Below are 20,722 nucleotides of genomic sequence, written 5' to 3'. Positions count from 1 at the left end.
GGGCCCTCCGTCCCCGCTCCCCAGCCTCCCCCCCCACCCACCGAACAAAACACAAAGAACATCAAAATCAGGCAAATGAGGCAGCAGCATTCGTAACAGGCTGCGTTTAGTGGTTTTTTATGTACAAGAAAAATGATTTTTTTTTGTCTGGTTTTTCATCTTTTGTCTTTTTGTTTTTTTTTTTTTATTACTTTTAAAGCTTCTCCCCCCCACCCCCAAAAAGTGCATTTTTATCAATTGATTTTTTTTTTAAATCTCCCACACTTTTATAAAGACTCTCAAATACAGTCTATGGAATGTCTGCTCTGTGCTCTGTGCCCCGGGGCGCCGCCCCTGCCCCCCATTCACCAGGCCCGGCCCCCCCAAAGTCCAAGGCACCTCGTATCCGGGCCTGGGCGGGGCAGGGGGGAACCTGGGTATCTGAACCCCTGGCCGCGGCCTCCAGGCAGCCTCAACTCCGGGACGGGGGTCTCCCCGGCCCCCTCCATCTCCTGGCCCTGCCCGCCCACCCCCCATGTAAATCTATGTATTTAGTGCGAGCTAGTCTTAACTCTGAGGTTATGGTTCCCGGGGCACCTGAGCCCCCAGGCCCTGACCCGTCCTACGCCAGCCACCCCTCCAGGAAGGCTGCTTCCTCAGCTTAAATAACTTTTTAAAATAAAACTGCAAATATAAATATCTTTCTTTCTCAAAAAATAGGATTTTTGCTTTTTTTTGTTGGTTTTAAAATTTTTTGTCCTGCTTCTCCTTTCACTCTGTCTGGCCTCCTACAATCCCGGCTGCCTGGACTGCCTCGGTCCTGGGGGGGGGGGGGTCCCCGGGCCCCGGCCCCTGTCTCGGTCCCACCGCGTGCCACACGTCCGCCACTGCCCCCCCCACCCCCGACTCCGGCCACCTGTCAAAGGGTCTCAGTAGTGCAAAGACTCCCCAGAGGGCCCTGGAAGGGACTGACTGCGGGACCCTCCCCTCCCACCTGAGACCCCCTCCCCCCGGAAGGAAGCAAAGGGACAGCCATGTACAAACGGAAACGGGATGAGATGGCCACATGGGGTCTCCTGGGCAAGCCACCCAACGGGGGCAGACTTTGGTACGGCCTGCTGGAGCCCCGGCTGGGCGCAGGCCCACACCTGCGCCAGGCTGGGCCTGCTCCGGCACTTTACATTCACTGGGTTTTAAGGTTTTGTGTGTGTGTGTGTGTGTGTGTGTGTGTGCGTGTGTGTGTGTGTGTGTGTGTGTGTGTGTGTGTGTGGTTGTTTTTTTTTTTCTTAATCTCAAAAGGCGGGGTCAGGGTTGGGGTGGGGGGCTAGGCAGGGAGGAGTAGCAAGGGTGTTAACCTCTCTCTCCCAGGTCCTGCAGGCCGGTGGACAGCTCGGGGGAGGGGGGCCTCCGCCACCCCAACCCCGAGCGCCCCCCAGAGCCCCCCAACCCGGAGCCCCAGGCCGGGACCTCACTCTTGCACACGCGCGCACAACACACATCCACGCAACTTCACCAAGATGATGGAAATAACAATTTCGCTTTGTTTTTCTTTTCTTTTTTTTTTTTTTTTTGTACCAGGCAGTTAAAAAAAAAAAAAACACCCCAAAAAAAGAAAACACAAAAAAACCCCAAACAACCAAACAAAAAAACGTTTTGCTGTGTCCCTTCTGACCAGTCAGCACGTTCCCCCTCAAATATTTTTTGTTTGTTTGTTTCCTGAAACGCGAGAATTCAGCAGTATCTTTGGCAACACTTTATCACGACCTTAATTTAAAGAATAAAAATAAAATCGATCCACGTCTATATACAGTATGTGATTGCGCAGAGTTGGGGGGGCTGGGGTCCCAGCGCTGGGCCCATGCAGACGCTGCGGCCCTAGGACGGGCTGGCGGGCAGCAGGAGAGGGGTTAAGGCGGAGTGGGTGGGCAGGGCTGTCAGAAGCTGAGCTCAGAGCTAGGGGCAGGGGTTTAGTGCAATTCCCGAGGAAGTTTGTGTTAAAAGTGTGCTCGGCGGGGGTTCAGCCCTTGCCCCCGTCATAGTCCCAGAGGCCTCAATCCCCCAAGTCCAGTCGCCCCCACTGGCCAGGACGACAGCTGTGATTTTTCAGTTGGTTTTATTGCGAGGGGGTATACGGGTAGGGTGGGGGAGGGGGGAGAGGGCTGTCCCCTCAGGGAACCTCTCAGCTGGGGTTGGGGTGGGGGGGGAGGTCCCTGGCCTGGGCGCCCGAGCTCTCTGCTTGGCCTCCACAGATGGTTCTCTGAAAGAGCTCACTCCGTGACACCGGGGTGTGAGCAAGGCCACCCGGCCCTGGGCTCCCCTGCCACCCCCCCTCAGGAGGGGGGGTCCTGAGACATTTGGGGGGCTGACGGGCTCGGGGGTGGGGTGGGACACGAAAACTATCCTGTAGAAACAATGATGAAAGTTGCCTTCTTAAAAAGCTTCCCTTTAAAAAAAAAAAAAAGAAAGAAAAAGAAGACGAGAAGACGGAGTCTGTGTCACAGAGCAAAGGGGCGCGGAGAGACGGGCCAGCAGCTGGAGGGGGGGGAGCAGGGGCACCCCTCACCTTGGGCTTTGATGGGGAAGGGTCTCGGCTTGGCAGGGCGTCTATTTACAGGGTCCCACGCTAGGCATTGCATATGCGAGAGGGCGTTGGGGTGAGGGTGCCCTGGCCTCTGGCAACACGGTCCCCCCAGCCCTGGCCCCCTGTCCGTGGCCTGTGGCTCGGTCAATACCGGGCCTTTGGGGAGCCAGAGGCTGGGGGGAGGCAGGTGCCAGCCCCCAGATTACAGTCAGTGCCTTTGAATAAAAAGAGGGGTGGCTTGGGGGGGGGGGGTAAGGCCCTGGAGGTGGGGCCCCGTCACCCACCTCGACGGGGATGGCATGTCCAAGATGGCGGCTCCTTGGTGGCCACAAGGAAAAGCGGCCATGCTGGAGGGCGGGGAGCCCCGAAGTGGGCAAGGGATGAGGGCAGGGGCGGCAGGGAGGGGGCGTGGGGCTGGGGGCTGGGCTGCTCCGGCTGGTCGGAAGGCCAGCCCTCTCTCGGGCCCGTCCCTGAGCTGGGGAGTCAGTAAGGAAGGTCCCCGCGGACACGGGTCGGCCACTGTGTGGCTGGCGGGTGATGAGACATCTCCAAATCAGAACCAAAAAGGGACAGGAGTGGGGTGGGGGGTGGGGGGTGGGGGGGACACGGCAGAAACACAAAAACCCCACGGTCCTGCCTGCAGGGCAGGCCCCCGTGGCAAAGCACGAAGACCACCTCAGAAGACCTCGCCCCCGTGCCTTCCTGACCCCCTCCTCACCTCGGGGAACAGAAGTGGATTCTGCGTCTGTGGTGGGTTTTTTTTTTTATTATTTTGTACAAAAATAAATTGACTTTTAGGAATTTCTTTTTGCTCTCTCGCTCGCTCGCTCTCTCTCGCTCTCTCTCTTTTATTTATTTTTTTTGTCTTTTCGACTTTTCATAGAAGTTGGTTGTAACTTGTAAACATGTTTTTAAATTAAGAATTAAGATAAAGTGTAGTACCCGTTCTGTTACAAAGTGCCAAGACTTCTATTTGTGGTTGGTTGTCTTTTTTTTTTGTTGTTTTTTTGTTTTTTTGTTTTTTTTCCTTTCATTTTGTAAAATCTTGTTTTTATTGCTTTTGTGACACTGGAACTTCTGGACTCTCTCCCCTCCTCCCTGCCACCATGAGACCCTGGGCTCCCTCTGCTCTGGGCTCGTCCACCCCACACTGTTGCCTGCTCCTCTGAGGAAAGTATATTTTATATATATATATCTATATATATCTATATATAAATTTTGTTTTTAAGGAGGAAAAGAAAAAAAATCTAAAAAGTGCTTTAAAAACTTGGGAGAGGGCAGGGGCAGGGGAGGGCGAAGACAAAAAAGTTTTGAATCTCCAAACGTCTCGTGGGGTCTGGGCAGCCTGGGTCAGGGAGCGCGGCTGGGCGGCGGGGGGGGAGCGGGGCGCCCTGAGCAGCGGTCCGGGGTAGGGGTCCGCCGGGGTGTAAGTGCCGTGAAGGGAGGCGGCGGCAGCCCCTGGGAGCCGCCCTGCCCCCCCCCCGCCGCCGCCCTGCCCCCCCCCGCCCCCCGCCCCCCTCTCTCCAGGCCTGGAAATAAATAGATTTGTGTCCCATCGGCCAGGAGACACAGAGGACCACAGGCAGGAACGGGAGGAGGGGAGGCCATCGGGGAGATGGAGGGGGGGAGACCCCCACTTAGTAAGTGCCCTGAGGAAGGAGGGTGGGGGTGGGGACAGGGTGCATTTTAACGTCCGCTCACAGCGGACAGAGATCGTTTAAGGTCCTGTCTGAAAGACTCCTAGAAACCAGCGAGGGGATGAAAACAAAAGCCCGCCCCCACCCCCAGCCCCCCGTGGCCACCCTCACCCCCACCAGGGGCCTGGGGCCCTGACCAGGCCTCAGAGGGGACCCCAGGCTCCATGCCGGGGGATGTCCAGGGGGCCTCCGAATCTCTATGTCCCACAAAAACCCCAAACCGAGCCCCGAAACCCATCGACGGGGTGGGGGGGGGGACGGGGAGCCGGAGCAGGGGCGAGGGTCCCCGTGGAGGGAGAGAACATCATGAAGGAGAAAAATCTGAGAAAAGCACTACCCTAGATTCTGTGACGCCTCATATATATATCTGTATATATATATATAGATATCTGTATATAGATAGATTTTCTTTTTTTGTGTTTTTTGGGGGGTGGTGGGTGATTTTCTCTCTGTCTCTCTCTCTCTCTCTCTCTCTCTCTCTCTCTCTCTCGGGTTTCTGTTTTCTCTTTTTGGTTTTCAGGCAAGTCCGGCCGCGAAGCTGCCATCGGCGGTGGGCCCGGCGCCCCCGCCGCCTCCCCCTCCGCCGGCGCCCGCTACATTCAACCTGCTCAGGCCGTCGGGGCTGGCCGCCTCCTCGTCCTCCTCCTCGTCCTTAAAGTGCTTCTCCTGGCCGTTGCGCCGGGCGTCGGGGGAGCCGGGCGGGGCCGGGGCGCCGGGCGGCGCGGCGGCCCCCGGGGAGGGGTCGGGCCCCCCGAGCCCCCCGCCCCGCACGCGGGGCTTGCGGCCGCGGCGCGAGGGAACGCCGTTGCAGCCGTCCTTCTTGAGGTGTCTGTGCAGGTGGTCGGAGCGGACGAAGGTCTTACAGCAGCTGTCACACTGGTAGGGGCGCAGGCCCGTGTGCACGCGCATGTGGTTCTTCAGGTCGTAGTTGTGCGCGAAGGCCGCCCCGCACTGCTGGCACAGGTACGGCTTCTCGCCCGTGTGCTTCCTCATGTGCACCTTGAGCTTGTCCTGCCTGTGGGGGGGGGGGCGACGGGTCAGTGGGCACCGCCTGGGGGCCCCCCAGCCGCCCCCGCACTGGCCCGGAGTTGGAGAGGGCTGGGGCAGGCGGGCTGGGGCTGGGGGACGTCGGCGCTCGAGCAGGGACAGTCCTGGGCATTATGGTGCGGGGGGGGGGGGTGCACCGAGGGCCCACGGGGACTGAGAAAGGCCTCGCACCCCACTTGCTGTGTGGTCTCGTGCAAATGACTGAACCTCTCTGAACCCCTTTTCTTATCCACAGGAGGACGACGATAAGGGCCTTCCCTCCTGGGGCATTTATGGAGTGCCTGCTGAGTACCAGGCTCTATTCCAGGGGCTGAAATACACTACAGGGCACAAGGCAGGATGCTGGGGGCGGGGGAGGGGGGTCTGGTAAAAGAGGATGGCCAGCTGTCCTGGTTTTTAACACTGAAAGTCCTGCATCCCGGGGCGGCAAGTCTCCACCCCGCTGCCCCCAGTGCCTGTCAACTCTCCCAGCACCTCCGCCGCTCTCTGCTCTGGCCACACTGGCTTCCTAGCTGTCACCGCAACATGCTAAGCACGCGCCTACCTCAGGACCTTTGCACATGCTCTTCCTGCTGCCTGGAGCACTTTCTTCCCAGATCTTCATATCTGAATTCCAGCTCTACCGGCACTTCCTCGGAGAGGCCACTCCCCGCTGCTACAGCCTAACCCCACCCCATGTCCCTCATACCACCACCATCGACTCTTCATCTGTGTGCGGGTTTCCTTGTTCCTCCTCTGTCTGCCTGACTGGATTGTGACCCCCAAGACAGCAGGGTCTGCGTGATTCCGGGACCCCTCTCTGCCCATCTTGCCCCATAGGGAACAGCATGGACCCCGCTCAGCCGGGGGCCTTTTGGCCCACAAAGCTGGTCAGCGTCTCAGCCCAAAGCAACTACAGGCCGGCTGCTGCTCAGTCGCCCACAGCAGCTACTGCTCACACGTGGCCCCGAGCCCTTGAAATGTGGCCCGACCCAACTGAGATGCGCTAGAAGTGCAAAAGGCACCCCAGATCCTGAAGGCTTCATCTGCTTAATGTAATGCAAAAAAAAGCTCATTTATGATTTGGCACATTGGCTACATGTTAAATGTAAAAAAAAAAAAAAAAAAAGGATGTAAAATACGATTCAAATTACTTTCACCTGTTCCTTTTACTTTTTAAAAATGCGGCTATCAGAAAATGTAAAATCACAGAGGTGACTCACATGATGCTTTACTGCACTGTGTTGGTCTACAGTCACAGGAGAGGACTCCTGCCTGGACCCACCAGCAGGGGCAGAGACACCTGGGTCTCAGGAGCGCTGGCCAGCATCTGACCCACTCCTCGCTGCGGCCTCTTGCACCCTACGTACGAGATGCCCTGGGTCTCTCACTTTTCAGACGCCCCAGACTGGTCAGTGCCAGGACTGACAAACTCCTATTCATCCTTCAAAGCCCCATATCAATTGCCCTCCTCCTCCAGGAAGCCTTTCCCACCCCTCAGACAAAGACTCGGTCTCCCCTAGGCTCGTCTAGCCCCAGGTCCCTCCCTCTGGAATCACTCACACAGCTGGTGTCCTTACCTGCTCTAACGCTTTCTCGACTCCTTACTGCTCTGAGGGTCAAGGCCTGGCCCTCTGCAACCACACCCCTGCCCATTCTCCAGCCTTATTTCTTCTATGTGCGTCAGAAGAACTCAGGCCACAGTGAACTCATCGTTCCCCAGACTGACCGGGTCTGTCAGCAGTGAGGGGACGCAACTGCCAAGCTCCTCTCCTCTCACCCCCTCTAAGTCCACTAACGTGGTCCTCCAGCTGCCTTGCCCAGGTCCCAGCCCGGGGCCAGGTCCAGAGGGGACAGTAGAGGCTCGGACTGTTCGAGCAGTGTGCAGAAATCTCCCCAGGTGAGACTCAGAGGCTCAGAGAGGGAAAGTGGCCTGCCCCAAGTTGCACAGTGGGTCAGGGGCCGCACGGTGGTGGGGTGGGGGTGGAAGCAGCCTGTTTCGTCACCCCAAGCCCTGGTCTGGGTAATTATAGCCCCGGCTGCCACAGGTCCCGCTTACTCAACTCTCTAGTGTGACTCAGAGGGGCCCCTGGGCTCCCTGGCCTGGAGGAAGGCGTGGGGGCCGGGGCCCTGGGCTGGGGGCAAAGAGGAGCCGGGTGGGCACATGGGGGCAAGAGGCGTAGCCCGGTGGCCCTCTCCCTGACTCAGTTTCCCTGACTGGCAAACAGGGTCAGCCCGAGGCAGGGGGGGGGTGGCCAAGAGAACAGCAGGTCGGAATGAAACCGCCTCCGGCCTGTGCTTAGGGGTGCTGGGGCGAGCGGGGGGGGGGGGCTCCAGGCCTCTGCTCAGCCTGGTCACCTCTCCAGACCGTGGCTTGCTGGGCCTCTGTCAGGCTGCCCCTCCTGGGCCCAGAGACCCCTGCGGGCAGGGCCCACAGCCACCTTAGGACTCCTGTCTGGAGGAAGAGGCAGGCCCCAAGACTACCAGCACCCCAATCTTACCGAAGGGGCGGGAGCTGGGCCACCAACTAGACTGCCTCCCTCCCAGCTGGCACCCTTTGCCCCTCGCCTGGGCTCCTGGGCCCTGCGGTCTGGGCCACACCCTCTTCTCCTGGCCTGCTGGGGAGGGGGCCAGGGGTCGGCCCCTAGGTCCTGTCCCCATGGGGCAGGGCCGGGAAGCTGGGACAATGGCCTCTTTCTTCAGCCTGGGTGGGCGTGGCTGGGGGAACCCCAGGGCGGGTGGGGGTAGGGGGTGATGCTGAGTCACCCAGCCTGGCCAGGCCCCTGCACGCCAGCCCCCCACCCCCACTGGGCTGGCCCACGAGGCCCAACCAGCCAGCTCTGGACTCTTAAGATCCAACCACAAATTCCCTTAGCCTGGCCTCCAACTCCTCCTGCCTAGAGACCAAGCCCAGTGGCTCCTAGGCCCGTTTCCCTCCACGGGCTGTGGCGACCCCCAAGCTCCACTGGCCTCAGGGCCTTTGCACTAGCTGTTCACTTGGCCTTCCCCTTGCCTCCTCGGGGTCTCAGCTCTCTGTTTAAAACAGCTGCCGCCCCCCAACCTTGTTCTCTGCAGCTCTGCCAACTCGCGTTACCAATTCCGTGGTTTCTGATCTCAGATGCGCCCCATCGCCCCCACAGGGTCTCTAGTGTGTCTCTGCACTTCTGGGTCCCCGCTGCCTAGAACAGGGCCCGGCACCCAGCAGGTGCTCCATAAGTGCTGGCTGAAGACAGCGAGTCCTCAGGGCTCCCGGGGGACTCAAGGAGATCACACGGGCTCCCCGCGCCCCACGGGGCAGCCACCCTCTCCCAAGGCAAACATCTGCCTCCAGCGCAGTCGAGAAGAACCACCCCCCCGGAAAAAGAAGAGCGACTCCCTGCGCCTTCCCTCAAGCCTCGTGTGGTTCGGCCCCGCCGCCCGCACGCTCACCCTGGTGAGGGCCTGAGCTCTCCCCCCAGCCGAAGGCTGGTCCCGAGGGGTGCAGGGGAGGCAGGCGCCCAGAAACGGAGGAGGCACCCTTCCAGGCAGGACAGCGCCGCTCCTGCGCGCGCAGGTGGTGTATGTGTGTGGCGGGGGAGGGGTCCACACGTGGCTGCAGTTGAAGCAAAGGGCCCCCGCCGCCCCCGCCGCCCCCGCCGCGGTGCCGCCGGCTCACCTGGTGAAGCGGACCTTGCAGATGTTGCACTCGTAGGGCTTCTCCCCGGTGTGGGTCCGGATGTGCCGCGGCAGCTTGCCGGCGCCCTGGATGACCTTCTCGCAGATGGGGCACTTCTGGAAGGCCTTGGCCCGGATCTTCTTTTCCACCTTCTGCGACCAGGCCGGGTAAACATCCCCATCGTGGGCGCCGCTGAAGTACTTCAGGTAGTAGTCCACGACGCCCTTGTCGTCCGCCCGCGACTCGTCGTCACTGTCCCCCGCCGCCGCCGCCCCCGCCCGGCCCACCGATGACATCATCTGCTGCAGCAACGTGCTGGCCGCCAGCCCGTCCGCGTCGGGCCCGTCCCCGTCCCCATCCTCGGCCGCACCCGACAGGAAGCCCGGAGAGTCGCCCGGCTCGGGGGCTGCCTCCGACAGCGAGGCTGCCTCCTCCTCCCCACCCCGGCCGTAGTGGCCATTCTGCGTGGCGGTGGCCGGCGGGGCCACAGGGGGCGGGAAGAGGCCCCCGGCTGGGGCGTCCTCGTCCCGCTCTGGCCACAGACCTGGGTTGCTGTCGCCCTCGTCCCCATCCCCGGCCGAGGGCCGATCGGCCGGTGGTCCCGGTCCGTAGAAGTCCAAGCCATTGCAGTCGCCGGCGGCCACGGCAGCCACGGCCGCGGCCACGGCCTCCTTGGTGGCATCCAGGTCGTCGTCGGACGCGCCGAAGGCAGACCAGGGGAAGGCGGCGGCGGCGGCGGCGGCGGCGGCGGCAGGGGGCAGGCTGTTCATGGGGTTGCTCTGGAAGAACTCGAGGTACTCCTTGGCCCGGAGGAGGTTCCGCTGGTCGGTCTGATCTACGAGGTCCAGTTGCCCGGCGTCGGCGCCCGCGTCGGCCGCCAGGATCTGCCGGTCAAGGAGGTCGGCGCAGACATGGCTCACGGCGGGGATCTCGAGCAGGCGGGCGGCGCTGAGGATGTCGCCCACGTTGGCCGTGCTGACGGTGAGCGTGGCCGTGTAGGCGAAGTCCATGAGAGCCGTGAGCGCCTCGGCACTGACGAAGTCGATCTCGTACACGTTCTGCTGGTCCACCACGGCGCCCGACGTGAACAGCTTCTTGAAGTACTGGCTGCAGGCGGCCAGCACGGAGCGGTGCGTGGGGAACTCTCGGCCCTCCACCAGGATCACCACGTCGCACAGCAGGCCCTGCGTCCGCTGCTCGTTGAGTCCGCTCAGGATGTCGCTGCTGTGGTCAGGGAACGGGATCCCGATGGGGCCATCCACGCCGCCGGCCATCTTCCGCGCCGAGACCTGCAGCGCCAGGGAGGGAGGGGGTGCCGGTGAGGGACGCCGGCCGGGGCCGGAGACCCTCGGAAAGGAGCGCCCCGCCCCCAGCCTCAGTTTCCCAGCTGGGCGCCAGTTCCGTGTCATCCGTTGGCAAAACCCACGCCGGGTGCTTCAGAGACGGACCCTGGCGCCCTCTCCTCCACTAGAGGGCCCACTGCACTACTCGTCCAAGGGCTGAGCTGAGGTGGGATGAGCACACAGTAGGTGCTCAACCAATGCCTCACGTGACTTGCTTCCTAACGCGTCCGAGCGCTGGCTTCCGCCCACAGCCTCCCAGGAGGCAGGGACCCAAGGCACCCACTGTGTGCCATCACACCCGAGCCCCCAGCAGGCCTCCGGGCAGCACCATCCCCACGGTGGGAGGCGAGAAACCAGGACTCAGGCAGGAGCTGTGCCAGCGGCCCTGCAGCTGCAGCCCAACTCAAATCTTGGCTGCATGACCTGAGGGTCTGTGTCCGCCTGGCCCCCTGGCCTCTCTGACCCTCACTCCTGCCTCCCAGTGAGGCCCGGTTCTCTTTGGGCTGGGGGGCTCTTGAGTCAGAGGGAAAGGGAGAAGCCGAGACCCAGACACCAGGCTGGGGTCAACCGGCCGTAGGCGTGCCCCGGAGGGGCAAAGCCAGCGACAACGGCACAACAAACCCCCTCCTGCCCCGGGGAGGCCCCACCGCGCAGTCTGGCCTTGGTCGAGTAATGGGGGAATGGCCTGACACTCCTTTTCCCGGCCCACCCAGGCTGAACCGCACAAAGGTGAAACAAGGGGGACAGGGGCTTCCTGTCCACCTCAGGCCCACCCAGCCCCTCCCCAACTCTTGGCGACCCTGGCCACTGCTGTTCCGGCCCAGGGCCTCAGTCTCCCCATCCGTCAAATGGACAGAGGCCTTTGGAAGAGCGGGCCATGGCGGGGGGCGGCATTCTGTCTGTCCTGCCCCTCTCCTCCACTCCTTTTTTCCGCCTTCCCCTGGGCTGTGACTCATCCACCCACCCGGGCGCTTGTGCAACCCTCTGGCTCCTGTCCCCACCCCTCCACCCTCTCTGGGGAGCACCCGGCTGCCCCAAGCCACCCAACACAACCCACATTCCTCTGGCTGGTCAGCTCTCAGGACAGAGCCCCCGGACATCTCCCGGTGCAGGGATGAAGCTGTGCCTTCCCTGGCCACCTCAGGAACCCCCAGCCCCCCGTGCGGAGCAGCCCAACACAGGTCGAAACCAGATCCCTCCTGCCTTGAGGGGCCAGCCTGGCAAAGGACCCCAGGGTTGGTATGGCCAGACCCAAGGCCAGGGCGGGACTGTCCCAACCCTGGGCCGCCCTGGGGCTGACACAGAGGCCTTTGTGCGGCCACCCAGGCACGTACTACACTTCCCAGGACGCCTCTCTCTGCAGCCCGCCCCCTTTCCCCGCTGACCACACCAGCTGCTCCGTTCCCCGCTCTGTTCCGCCAGCCCGTTGGCGGGCGGGCGGGGGGGGGGGGGGGGGGCCAAAATGGGGCTGCGGGGGGCAGGAAGATGGGGGGCTGACCCCATCTGGGGCTCAGCCCCAGGAAGCCTCGGAGGAGCCCCTATGGCGGCTTCCACCCCCTGCCACCATCTGCTGTCTGGCCCCAGGCCCCAGGGAGCAAGTGGGCAGATGGGCTCCGGATCAGACTGGCCTCGGCCCTCCTCACCCCTTTCTGATCCGCCTCAAGATGGCCACCCTGGCCCTGCTCACCACTGTGCCCCCAGGTGCCTCGGCGTCCCCTTGGACCAAGGTGTCTCTGGGGGCCTCGAGGTCGGGACCTGAAATGGTTCAGATGATTCACCAGCCACCCCCCCACGGGCCGCTCCGCCTCCACCTTCCCACGGGCACTGAGGCCGCCGGGCAAGGGGGCTGGCACAGCCCTACATCAAGGCTGAAGATGCCGGGGCTCTCATTCGCTGGAAACCACCCAGCTGGGAAGGAGGCAAGCTTGGGCCTCAGACCTGGCATGCGGCACCGGACCAAGACTGGGGGTCTGCGCGGGGTCCGAGAGTTTCTCTTTCCCCACATAACCATAAGGGATCCTCCCCCAAAGGGCCCGGCCTGGGAAGATGGATGCCGGCCAAAGAACCCCCCCCCCCTCCCCGTGAGAGCAGCATGACCCCCACCGAGAGAAGAGAACACAAAGGCCCAGACACACTCGGAATCCTGGCCAAGGGCGCCCGGCGAGCCTGACCCGCAGGGTCTGGCCTCCCACCTCCCCGCTCCCCCCACCGGCTCAGCAAGCCGTCACCTCGTCCCTCACCCTGGAAACTAAACTGGCTCTGCAGACACCTGGCCCACACCCTCTCTCCAGGAACACATGCCACCTGCCCGCCACGCCCTGGGCCACTGCCCCCACCCAGGCCTCTTGCGGCCCTCCCTCTAAAGAGGCAGAAGACCGCATGAGACGGGAGGGAGGGCAGGGCGGCTGAGCCCCCCTGCTGGGTCAGGTGGGCTCGGGGCAATAAACAGCCCCGTCTGCAGAACACGCACTGTGCACCGCTCATCTTCTCACCGGGAGAGCCTTGTGGCTTCCCGTGCTCTAACAGGCCCGGCTGGCACCTGGCACCTAGCAGGTGCCCCCACACCAGGTGGTTTCCTTGGCAATGACAATCCAATGAAACTGCTCTCCTCTGGGAAGCCGCACCCCCACGCCGACCAGGTCCCCACCCTCAGCAGCAGGCCAGGGTCCCCGAGCTCAGGCCCACACCCACCCAGCCCATCTTTCATCAGAGCTCCGCCCCCGCGCTCGCCTCCGTGGGATTTCCGGGGCGCTGGGTGCTGACTCGGCGGCCGAGGGGCAGGCCTCAGCAGGCTCCTCCCGGGCTAGAGGTGGGGCACCCCTTCCCTCGGTGCTCGCCACCCCCACTGCCGCGGATGCACAGTAGGGGCGCAGCAAACCGGATGACCCGAAGACCACAGAGCTAGGCGCTGGAGAGAGCCCACACCCAGCCCCATCCACCTAGCTGGCGGGGTCCCCCCGGTCCCACCTCCCATCTAACCCGGGGTTGCTTGCTGCACTTTTTCCAAGGCAGCAGAACCCAAGCCGGTTTCGGCCCTTGTGGGGCCTCCTCTGTGCCCCGGACATTTCAGGAACTAATTGAGGAACGAACCAGGCATCTTGACTTCATCCTTCCCGCGGTAACCCTGGGCTTTACTAAAGACGAGGAGAGGCTCAGAGCAGTGAGCAGACCCGGGCAAGATCCCACAGCAGACCAGCGGCCAGGCTGGGACTCGGACTCTCGGACCCGAGCTGCAGCCACTCAAATGCTGGGGCCCCAGGGTAAGGTCACGAGTGCCTTCCTCTGGTCCCAGGAGTAGCAGGTGCCACCCAGGAAGGACCCCAGGATTGTGGGAAGGGCGTCCTGAGCATGGGCAACAGCAGAGGCCAAGGCCCGGAGGTGGGCGCCTGGGAGAGGGACAGGGAGAGGAGGCTGCATCTACCAGGCTTCCCAAGGTCAGGCGCAAGGTGAGGGCTGGGGCGGGCCTCCTCCTCCTCCTCCCTGCACTCCTCAGGAAGGAGAGGGGGCGGCCAGCACGGGGTGGGCAGGTAACTGCCACCTGACATCTTCCTGGAGGAGCGGGGTGCAGCCTAATGAGGGGTCAAGGCCTTTCCACCCCCCACCCACAGACAGTACGACAGGAAACCAAAGGGAACTCTGACACCTACTATGTGCCACACACAGCAGCCTGGGCCCTCATCCCGGCTCTTGCACTTCCAAGGCTAGGACACTGGGCAAGAGGCGGTGCCTCTCTGCCTTGGTCTCCTCAGAGGTCATGACAGCAGCAAGGGGACTGGGGCTGCTCTAGGCCCAGGGTCCCGCTCTCGCCCATTGGGCAAACTCCTCCTGGGGACCTACTGTGTGCCCGCACCGGTCCCCAAAGGCCCAATGAGGCTGTTTACTGTCCCCCTCCTTGTGCATGGGGCGTTCTGAACTTAACTTCTGAACGTTACTGCAGGAATTCAACCCCTTCCCCACCAACGAACGATGTGTCAGGGGAGCGTGTGGGGGGGGCCCCAGGAGGAAGCCAGGGGAGAGGAGCCGTCACCTGGAGGGGAAAACCAGGCCCAGAGAGGGTGGGTGGCCGGGCCAAGGTCACACAGCAAGTCTGGTGCCCAGGTGCGGTTGCCAGGCCCACGCCCAGCCGCCCCCGCCCCCTCACAGGCCAGCGGCCTGTGTTGCAAGGTTGGTCCCAACGGGTAACCCCGCCCTGACCTGGTGCCAATCCCTGCCTGGCCCGGTCCCCGGCCTGGGGTTTAATGGGACAGGAATGCAGCGTCCCAATTAGGGAGTGGGGGGCACCAACGGCCCGGCGTGGCTGCTGGGCTGCCAGCCCGCCTGTCCTCATGGGCCTCCCTCCAGGCCAGACACCAGCAAACAGGCCCTCGGCCATTTTATGTGTCCATTTATTGCCCTAAATGGGGAGGGGCTTCCTGCCCAGGCCTTAAAGGGCCAGAGGCAGGAAGGCTGCGGGCCCAGTGGGAAGTGTGTGTGCGGGGGGGGGGCGATGAGGAGGTCATGGGGATCCCATCTGACCCCCAACTCATGGGTGGGGCTGAGGCTCACCCTATTCCCACGCTCTTGAGTGCCGTCACGGGTCAGGAAGTAACAGCCCTGACACCAGCACTGGGTTCCAAGAGGAAGTCCAGGGAAGGGAGAAGCCGTTCATGGTGAGTTAGAAGGAATGAGCTTCCCATCACCTGGGGTAAGTAAAGCCAGGTTTCACAGAATCCCATCACTTCCTAGCCCGCCCCTGCTCAGGCTGCACCTGCTTGTACAAACTGCCCTAAGACGCCTGGGTGGCCTGTAGGAGCTGGACTCCTCTCTACCTCCAGACCCCGAGGCCTGCTTGTTACCAGGAGGTGCCTGCACCACCCCCACCCCTGTGCCCCGCCTGGGCAGCTGGAGAGGGCTCAGCCTGGACGCCCCAGAGGGGAGCTCAGCCCATCGGGGCCCTAGTGTCCTGTGCCCACAAACCCGCCAAGTTCCCTCCCATCAAACACATCCTGGTGGGAGGTGGGACGAGGCCTTGTTTTCCAGTTAAACCAGAAAGGCGTGGGTGGGGACACTTCCACTGAGTGGCCGTTCACAGCCTGCTGGGGGGACAGATGGAGCGGCTGGTCCTTTGGCCATGCTCCTCACAAGCGCCAGATTCTCCACAGGGCATCTTCCGTGCTTTGGTGCTCCCGCCTCAGGCCCCGAGGGGAGGGGCTGCTCCCCCACAGGCTCCAGGGCAGCAGGGCAGGGCAGGGCCGGGGGGGGGGGGGGGGGGGGGGGGGGGGGGGGGGGTGGCTGACGTCCTAACATCAAGCATTACAGGGTCTGTAATCATTGCCCCACTTTACAGGTCAGGAAACTGAGGCTCAAGAAAGGGTAAGGGACTTGCCCAGGGTCACACGACAGAGCTGAATTTTAACACAGACCCACTGGCTCTGTACTAACTGATCCTTCCAGGGCTCCATACCGCCCCCGCCACACACCACCCCTGGGGCACCAGCAAGGGACTAAATCCCCCTCCCCTGGGGGCCTTGGAGCTGAGGACAGCTTATTCTCATGCCCCCTCAGAGCTGCCTTGTGATAGCCCAGAAGAGGGAGAGGCTTGCCTGAGGTCACACAGGGCGCCTGGGGCAGGACCGGAGTCGGGCTGACATCTGTGAACTCGTGGCATCTGTGAACTCCGGGACAGGGGCCCCGGAGCCCTAGTCATCAGGACAGGGATGCAGCAGGGGCTCTCCCAGGCCCTGACCCAGCACGGCAGGGACCCAGCAAATGCTCCTTAGGGCTCCTGGGGAATGGCTGACCAAACCCTCAGGCCTACAGATTTGGGCTGACAGCAAGACTGAGGCTGACAAGAGGGGCAGTGACCTCCCCAGGTAGACCTCAGGTGGAGGAGAGGGCTGGGCTGAGGCTGGACCACACCGGCCCCCACCCAAGCCTGTTCCTCTGGTCCCCACTGCCCAGGGCTGTTGCGGGGTGGTTTATGGCCCATCAGGTGCCTGGAGCACAAGGTGACAGGTGCGGGTGCTGCGTGTCTCAAGTGGCTGGCCTGGCGACACACTCCAGCAGAATCCCGGTGGCGCCCTGAGTTGACCGGGGTGCTCCCTCCACGAGGCAGGGAAGGAACAGGAACACAGGTAGATCTTCAGGCACCACCCACAGAATACCCTATAACCCCATTTTACAAGGGGGGACACCCAGACTCCCAAAGGCCGAGGGGCTTGTCCAAGGTCACAGAGCAACTAGTGGGCCGTCATTCGAACCCCCCACAGGCCTCGGGCCAGCTCTGCTGCAGAGGGGCTGGCCCTGAGACTTGGCTTGTTCGAGGTGACCTCGGTCATCTCAGGTATAATGGGTCATAAAACCCAGAGAGCCCTGCCCGTCTCCAGGGGCCAAGGGGCCAAGGTGCCAAGGTGAGGGACTGTGGCTCAGAGGGGGTGGGAAAGGCCCCAGAAAGCCGTAAAAGTGCCTGCCACAGAAGGCTGGGAGGCGAGAGGACGGGCTCATGCTGTGTGACCTTGGGCACCTTGCTGGCCCTCTCTGAGTCTCTCTGTCCTCTTTGCGCAAAGGGTTTCATGAGCCTCAGGAAAGCTCCATTTGGCCTACAGGCGCCTGCTCTCGACCCCCAGGCCCTCTGGAAGACAGGTGGGTGGGCGCCCCTCAGCTGAGAGGAAGGAAGGAGTGGGCCTCGTCCCGAGCCAGGAGGCAGGACCACGATGGTCAGACCCAGCTCTAGCGTGGTGACCTTGGGCTGCTCTCTGCTTCCCCCTGGGCCTCGGTCTCCCCCCCACCCCCCGCCACGCCACCAGCTCCCCGGGTTGCTGTAAGCCCCGCGCCAGGCCAGGCTCCTCTCGCAGCCTTGGTTTCCTCGTAAGGCAATGGGGACTGCCACCAACCTGCGCCAGCAATAGATCAGAGGGCCCCAAGGAAGAGAAAGCAAGGAAAAAAGCAAACACAGGTACTTGCTACTGCCTCGGGAACCTTCCCCACTGGATGGAGGCTGAGCTCTGCCGGGCCTCAGTATCCCACACAGAGCGAAGGGTGCACCAGCGCTTGAGGCCACCCTAACCGCGGCTTCTCCCAGGGCCTGCGAGCGCTGAGAGTTTCGTGGCGCCCGGCCCGGGCCAGGGTGCTGACTGGCCACCACGCAGCCAATCAGAACTGAATAATAAATACCCCCCCAAAGTGACCCACGAATTAAAATTTCAGTGTCCCCGTTGGCTCCTCTTTCCTTCATTAGGCATGCGGATCCCAGGGCTTCGCTCTTCCAGTCACTGGCTCCTGCCCCCCCTTCTCCCCGAGGCTCCCGTCTCCACAGCGATGGCAGGCGGTAAACAGAGCCCCGAGCCCAGCCGACAAGTGCCAGGCCCGGTGTGCTCCAGGGGCCCCACGGGGAGGCGGGAGGGCGGGTGGCCCCCGGGGGGGGGGAATGCCCCCTGCCCGGAGCCGGCCACCGGGCAGCAACAGGGCCCAGCCTGGACTCCCCCAACCTCTCCCAAGAGCAGCTCTGCCAATAGGAAGTGATCAGCGGGTCCTGTCGAGGGCCCCCCAGTGTGGGAGCGGCACACTCAGGGTTACGCCCTGGCCCTGTTGTTGGGGGGGGGGGTGCTGACATGGAATCCCGGATGCCCTCTCCAGCCGGGCCTGCTCCCGGAGGCAGCTGGCAGGGAGGAGGGGGGAGTAAACCAAGCCCGCCACCCATGGGTGAACCAGGTGGGCACGCCCGGGGAAGGGGCACCAGCAGCTCTCTCACTTCCGCCGCCTGGCTAGGGCGAGAGAGACGAGTTGTCGGCCTCCCCCTGCCGCTCACTCAACTGCTGGCTACATTCCCCAAACATTTAGCGGGCGCCCACTGGGTGCCCCGGCCGCGTTGGACAGCAGTCTCTTGCTGCGGTCCACCCGGCTCCCCCGCAGCCAGCCAGCGCGGGCAGTGCCTCCCAGAACCCGCAAAGGCCTGTGCCTGGGGGTGCACCCAGCCCCAGCGCTCAGCTCAGGTCCCTGCCTGCTTCCCAGGCCTAGGGCTGGGGGAGGGGGCTGGTTCCCAAGCCAGGGAGGGAGGAAGAACGAGGGAGGGGGCCGGATCCCACCAGCTCACCCCCTCCTCTGCCGGGGCTCAGGGTTCGCACGTGGTGGTGGCGTCAAGGGGAAGGAGGGGGGTCCGAGCCAGAGGAGAAGGGGTCACGCGCTTTGGGGGCGCGGGCGGGGGGAGAGGGGTGCTCTCCACCCCCTCCCCGGGGGCCGGAGCCGCGCGGCCGCGCGGGCGGGGCAAGGGACCAGGCCGGTCCCCCCACCCAAGGCTGAGTCAGGCCCGGGCGGGGGCAGGAAGCGGCCCCCTCCCCCGCCCCGGCCGCAGCGCGCGGCCCCCGCCCCGGCCCGCGGGCCCCCGCCGCGCCGCCCGCGCGGGGGGCTCCTACCTCCTTCCCGGGGCAGCGGCAAGGGGGCCCGGCCCCGGCGGCGGCGGTGGCGGCGGCTGCGGCTGGGCTGGCTCCCTCCGAGGGGCCGGGAGGCGGCAGTGAGCCTGGCCCCGCGCCACCCCCCGCCGCCGGCGGCCAATCCCCACCCGGGCTGGGGGGAGGGCGATGCAAATTACCCCGGATCTGGGTCCGCCCGCCCGCCTCCCCCACGCCCGGGCCCGGCCTGCACTAGGCCGCGCATCCCCGGGCTCGCTTGCGCCGCGCGGCCGGTTGGGCCGCCGCCCTCCCCGGGGAGCGCCGGGTGGGTGACCCCCCCCCCAGGGCGGGGGGCCGAGGGGAGGGGGGCTGGGGACGGTTACACAACCAGGCGGGGAGGGGCCCCGGGGCGGGGAGGGGGCCGGCCCGTGGGCCGCGCAGCCGGAAGCCGGGGACCGCCACCGGCCCCCGGCGAGGGGAGCCCGGCTTCAGGCCCCGCCCCCGGGCCGGCTCGGCCCGCCCCCGCGCCGCGCCGCGCGATCGGTCCGCGCCCATTGGTTCGCCGGCCCGCCGCTCACCGCCCCTCCTCCGCACCGCCCCTACCCGCGGACCGCGGCGGGCCGCCGGCGCGAGGCACCCTGGGACTTGTAGTCCGAGCCGCCTGCCACCTGCCAACCGCAAGCGGCAGGGGGACTACGACGTCCAGAAGCCCCCGCGGCCGCGCCCGCCCACCAGGACACTCCACCCCTTCCCCCTCCTTTGCAAAGCCCCCCTCCCTGTTTTTTCAGCCCCCTCCCCCCATCCCCCATGGAGCTCAATCCTGGCCAACTCCAACGTATGCACGCAGCACCGAATAGGCCCCCGGGGGGCGAGAGCACCCCCAGTACCTAGCTGCAAACTTAGCACGCGACGCGCCCCCCTATCTCCCCACGCCGGTTTCCCCCACCCTCAATGCGGCCCCGCTTCCCCTCCCCCTCTCCCCGCGCGCCTGGGATCCCCGAAAAGCCATGCACCCGGGTGGGGGGGGGGCTGGGGCACAAGCCCGTGCACTTCGCCCCCAATCCCCCTTCCCGGGCGGCGCCCCCTCCCCGCGCTCGGGATCCAGGGCGCCTCCAGCCTCCCGGCAGCTGCCAACCACCCCCTCCTCTGAAACTTGCGGAACGTCCGCGGCTCCCCTGATCTCCCCTTCCCGAGAGGGCAGAGGTGGGCGCAGCGCCCCCGGCCCGTCCCCGCCCTGCACCCCGTGCGGGGGGCCGCGCCGGGCGCTGACTTACCTCGCGCGGCCGGGCCGGGGCCGGGCCGGGCCGGGGCGCGAGGGGCCGGGGCCCGGAGTTGGGACTGGGCTCCTCGGCCGCTTGCCTCCGGGGTCCGCGTCTCTCGCTCTCCGCCTCTCGCGCTCTCCCCTCGTCGCTCCCTCGCTCCGGCGGCGGCGGCGGCGTCACTGCCCCTACAGTAACTGTACAGTACAGCCAAAGCCCCGTATGATGCTCGCGACTCCCTTCCTGGTTTCTCCGAGGGCAAGAGGGGTCCTCCCTTGTCTTAAAGGTGCCGCAGCCGCCGGCCCCCCCCCACGCCCAGCCCGCCCCCCCCACCCTGGCCTCGGAGGCCAGAACAGGCTCGGCAGGTCCCCTCTTGCCACGTCTCTGCCCTCCCGTGGGGCTTCGCCCGCTGCGCCGGGGAGACCGGGCTGTTATTAGGTTTTGTCAAGTTGGGGGGGGTCCAGCCCGCCCCCGGCGCGCCCCCCCTCCTATGACCTCTCCGCCCCGCTGCGCGGCGCCGTGCCAGCTTGCCAGCTTATCTGGCCCCAGAGCTCCCCGGGGCGCGGGGGGAGCGGGCCCCCCGGGGTGGAGGGGGGGTGGGGGCCTCCAGATAAACAGGCCCCCAGCCTCTGCGCAGGGGCGGGCGCGGGGGGGCGCGGGCTTTGCCCCCGACGCCCGGGGCGTGGCAGGATGGCAGCGGGGGCGGGGAGGGCTGTGCGCGAGGACCGACGCGGGCGTGGGTCGCTGCGGCCGGGGCTGCTGGGGGTGGGTGGGGGGCGAGGGAGTGGGGACCCGGGCCAGGCGCCGGCCCTCCCC

The 20,722-nt window shown here is 64.6% G+C and overlaps 1 protein-coding gene across 2 annotated transcripts; it reads right to left on the bottom strand.

Moving 5' to 3' along the window:
* Nucleotides 1–67: 67 nt before the first annotated feature.
* ZBTB7A (zinc finger and BTB domain containing 7A) lies at nt 68–20,223 on the bottom strand. 2 transcript variants are annotated; one of them, XM_025861077.2, is made up of 3 exons: nt 19,922–20,223; nt 8,939–10,227; nt 68–5,272 (listed from the first exon to the last, which is right to left on the bottom strand). In XM_025861077.2, the coding sequence occupies exons 2-3, from the start codon at nt 10,210–10,212 to the stop codon at nt 4,774–4,776; spliced, it is 1,773 nt and encodes a 590-aa protein (XP_025716862.1). In that variant the 5' UTR covers nt 10,213–10,227; nt 19,922–20,223; the 3' UTR covers nt 68–4,773. The 2 variants fall into 2 exon arrangements, with proteins under 2 accessions (XP_025716862.1, XP_025716861.1); XM_025861076.2 differs by lacking the exon at nt 19,922–20,223 and adding an exon at nt 18,672–19,119.
* Between the last annotated feature and the right edge of the window lie 499 nt (nt 20,224–20,722).

Source organism: Callorhinus ursinus, unplaced genomic scaffold, assembly GCF_003265705.2.
Source record: "Callorhinus ursinus isolate GAN/ISIS: 27379988/994484 unplaced genomic scaffold, GSC_fseal_2.0 scaffold77, whole genome shotgun sequence".
In the NCBI taxonomy this organism is placed as follows: domain Eukaryota; kingdom Metazoa; phylum Chordata; class Mammalia; order Carnivora; family Otariidae; genus Callorhinus; species Callorhinus ursinus.
This window is presented reverse-complemented; position numbering and strand designations above follow the sequence as displayed.

What these genes read in the sequence shown, in the direction of transcription:
- ZBTB7A (XM_025861077.2), bottom strand. Translation starts at nt 10,212, where the DNA reads ATGGCCGGCGGCGTGGATGGCCCCATCGGGATCCCGTTCCCTGACCAC. An exon ending in TGCAAGGTCCGCTTCACCAG is followed by an intron (nt 5,273 to 8,938) that starts GTGAGCCGGCGG and finishes CCCCCCCCACAG; the next exon opens with GCAGGACAAGCTCAAGGTGC.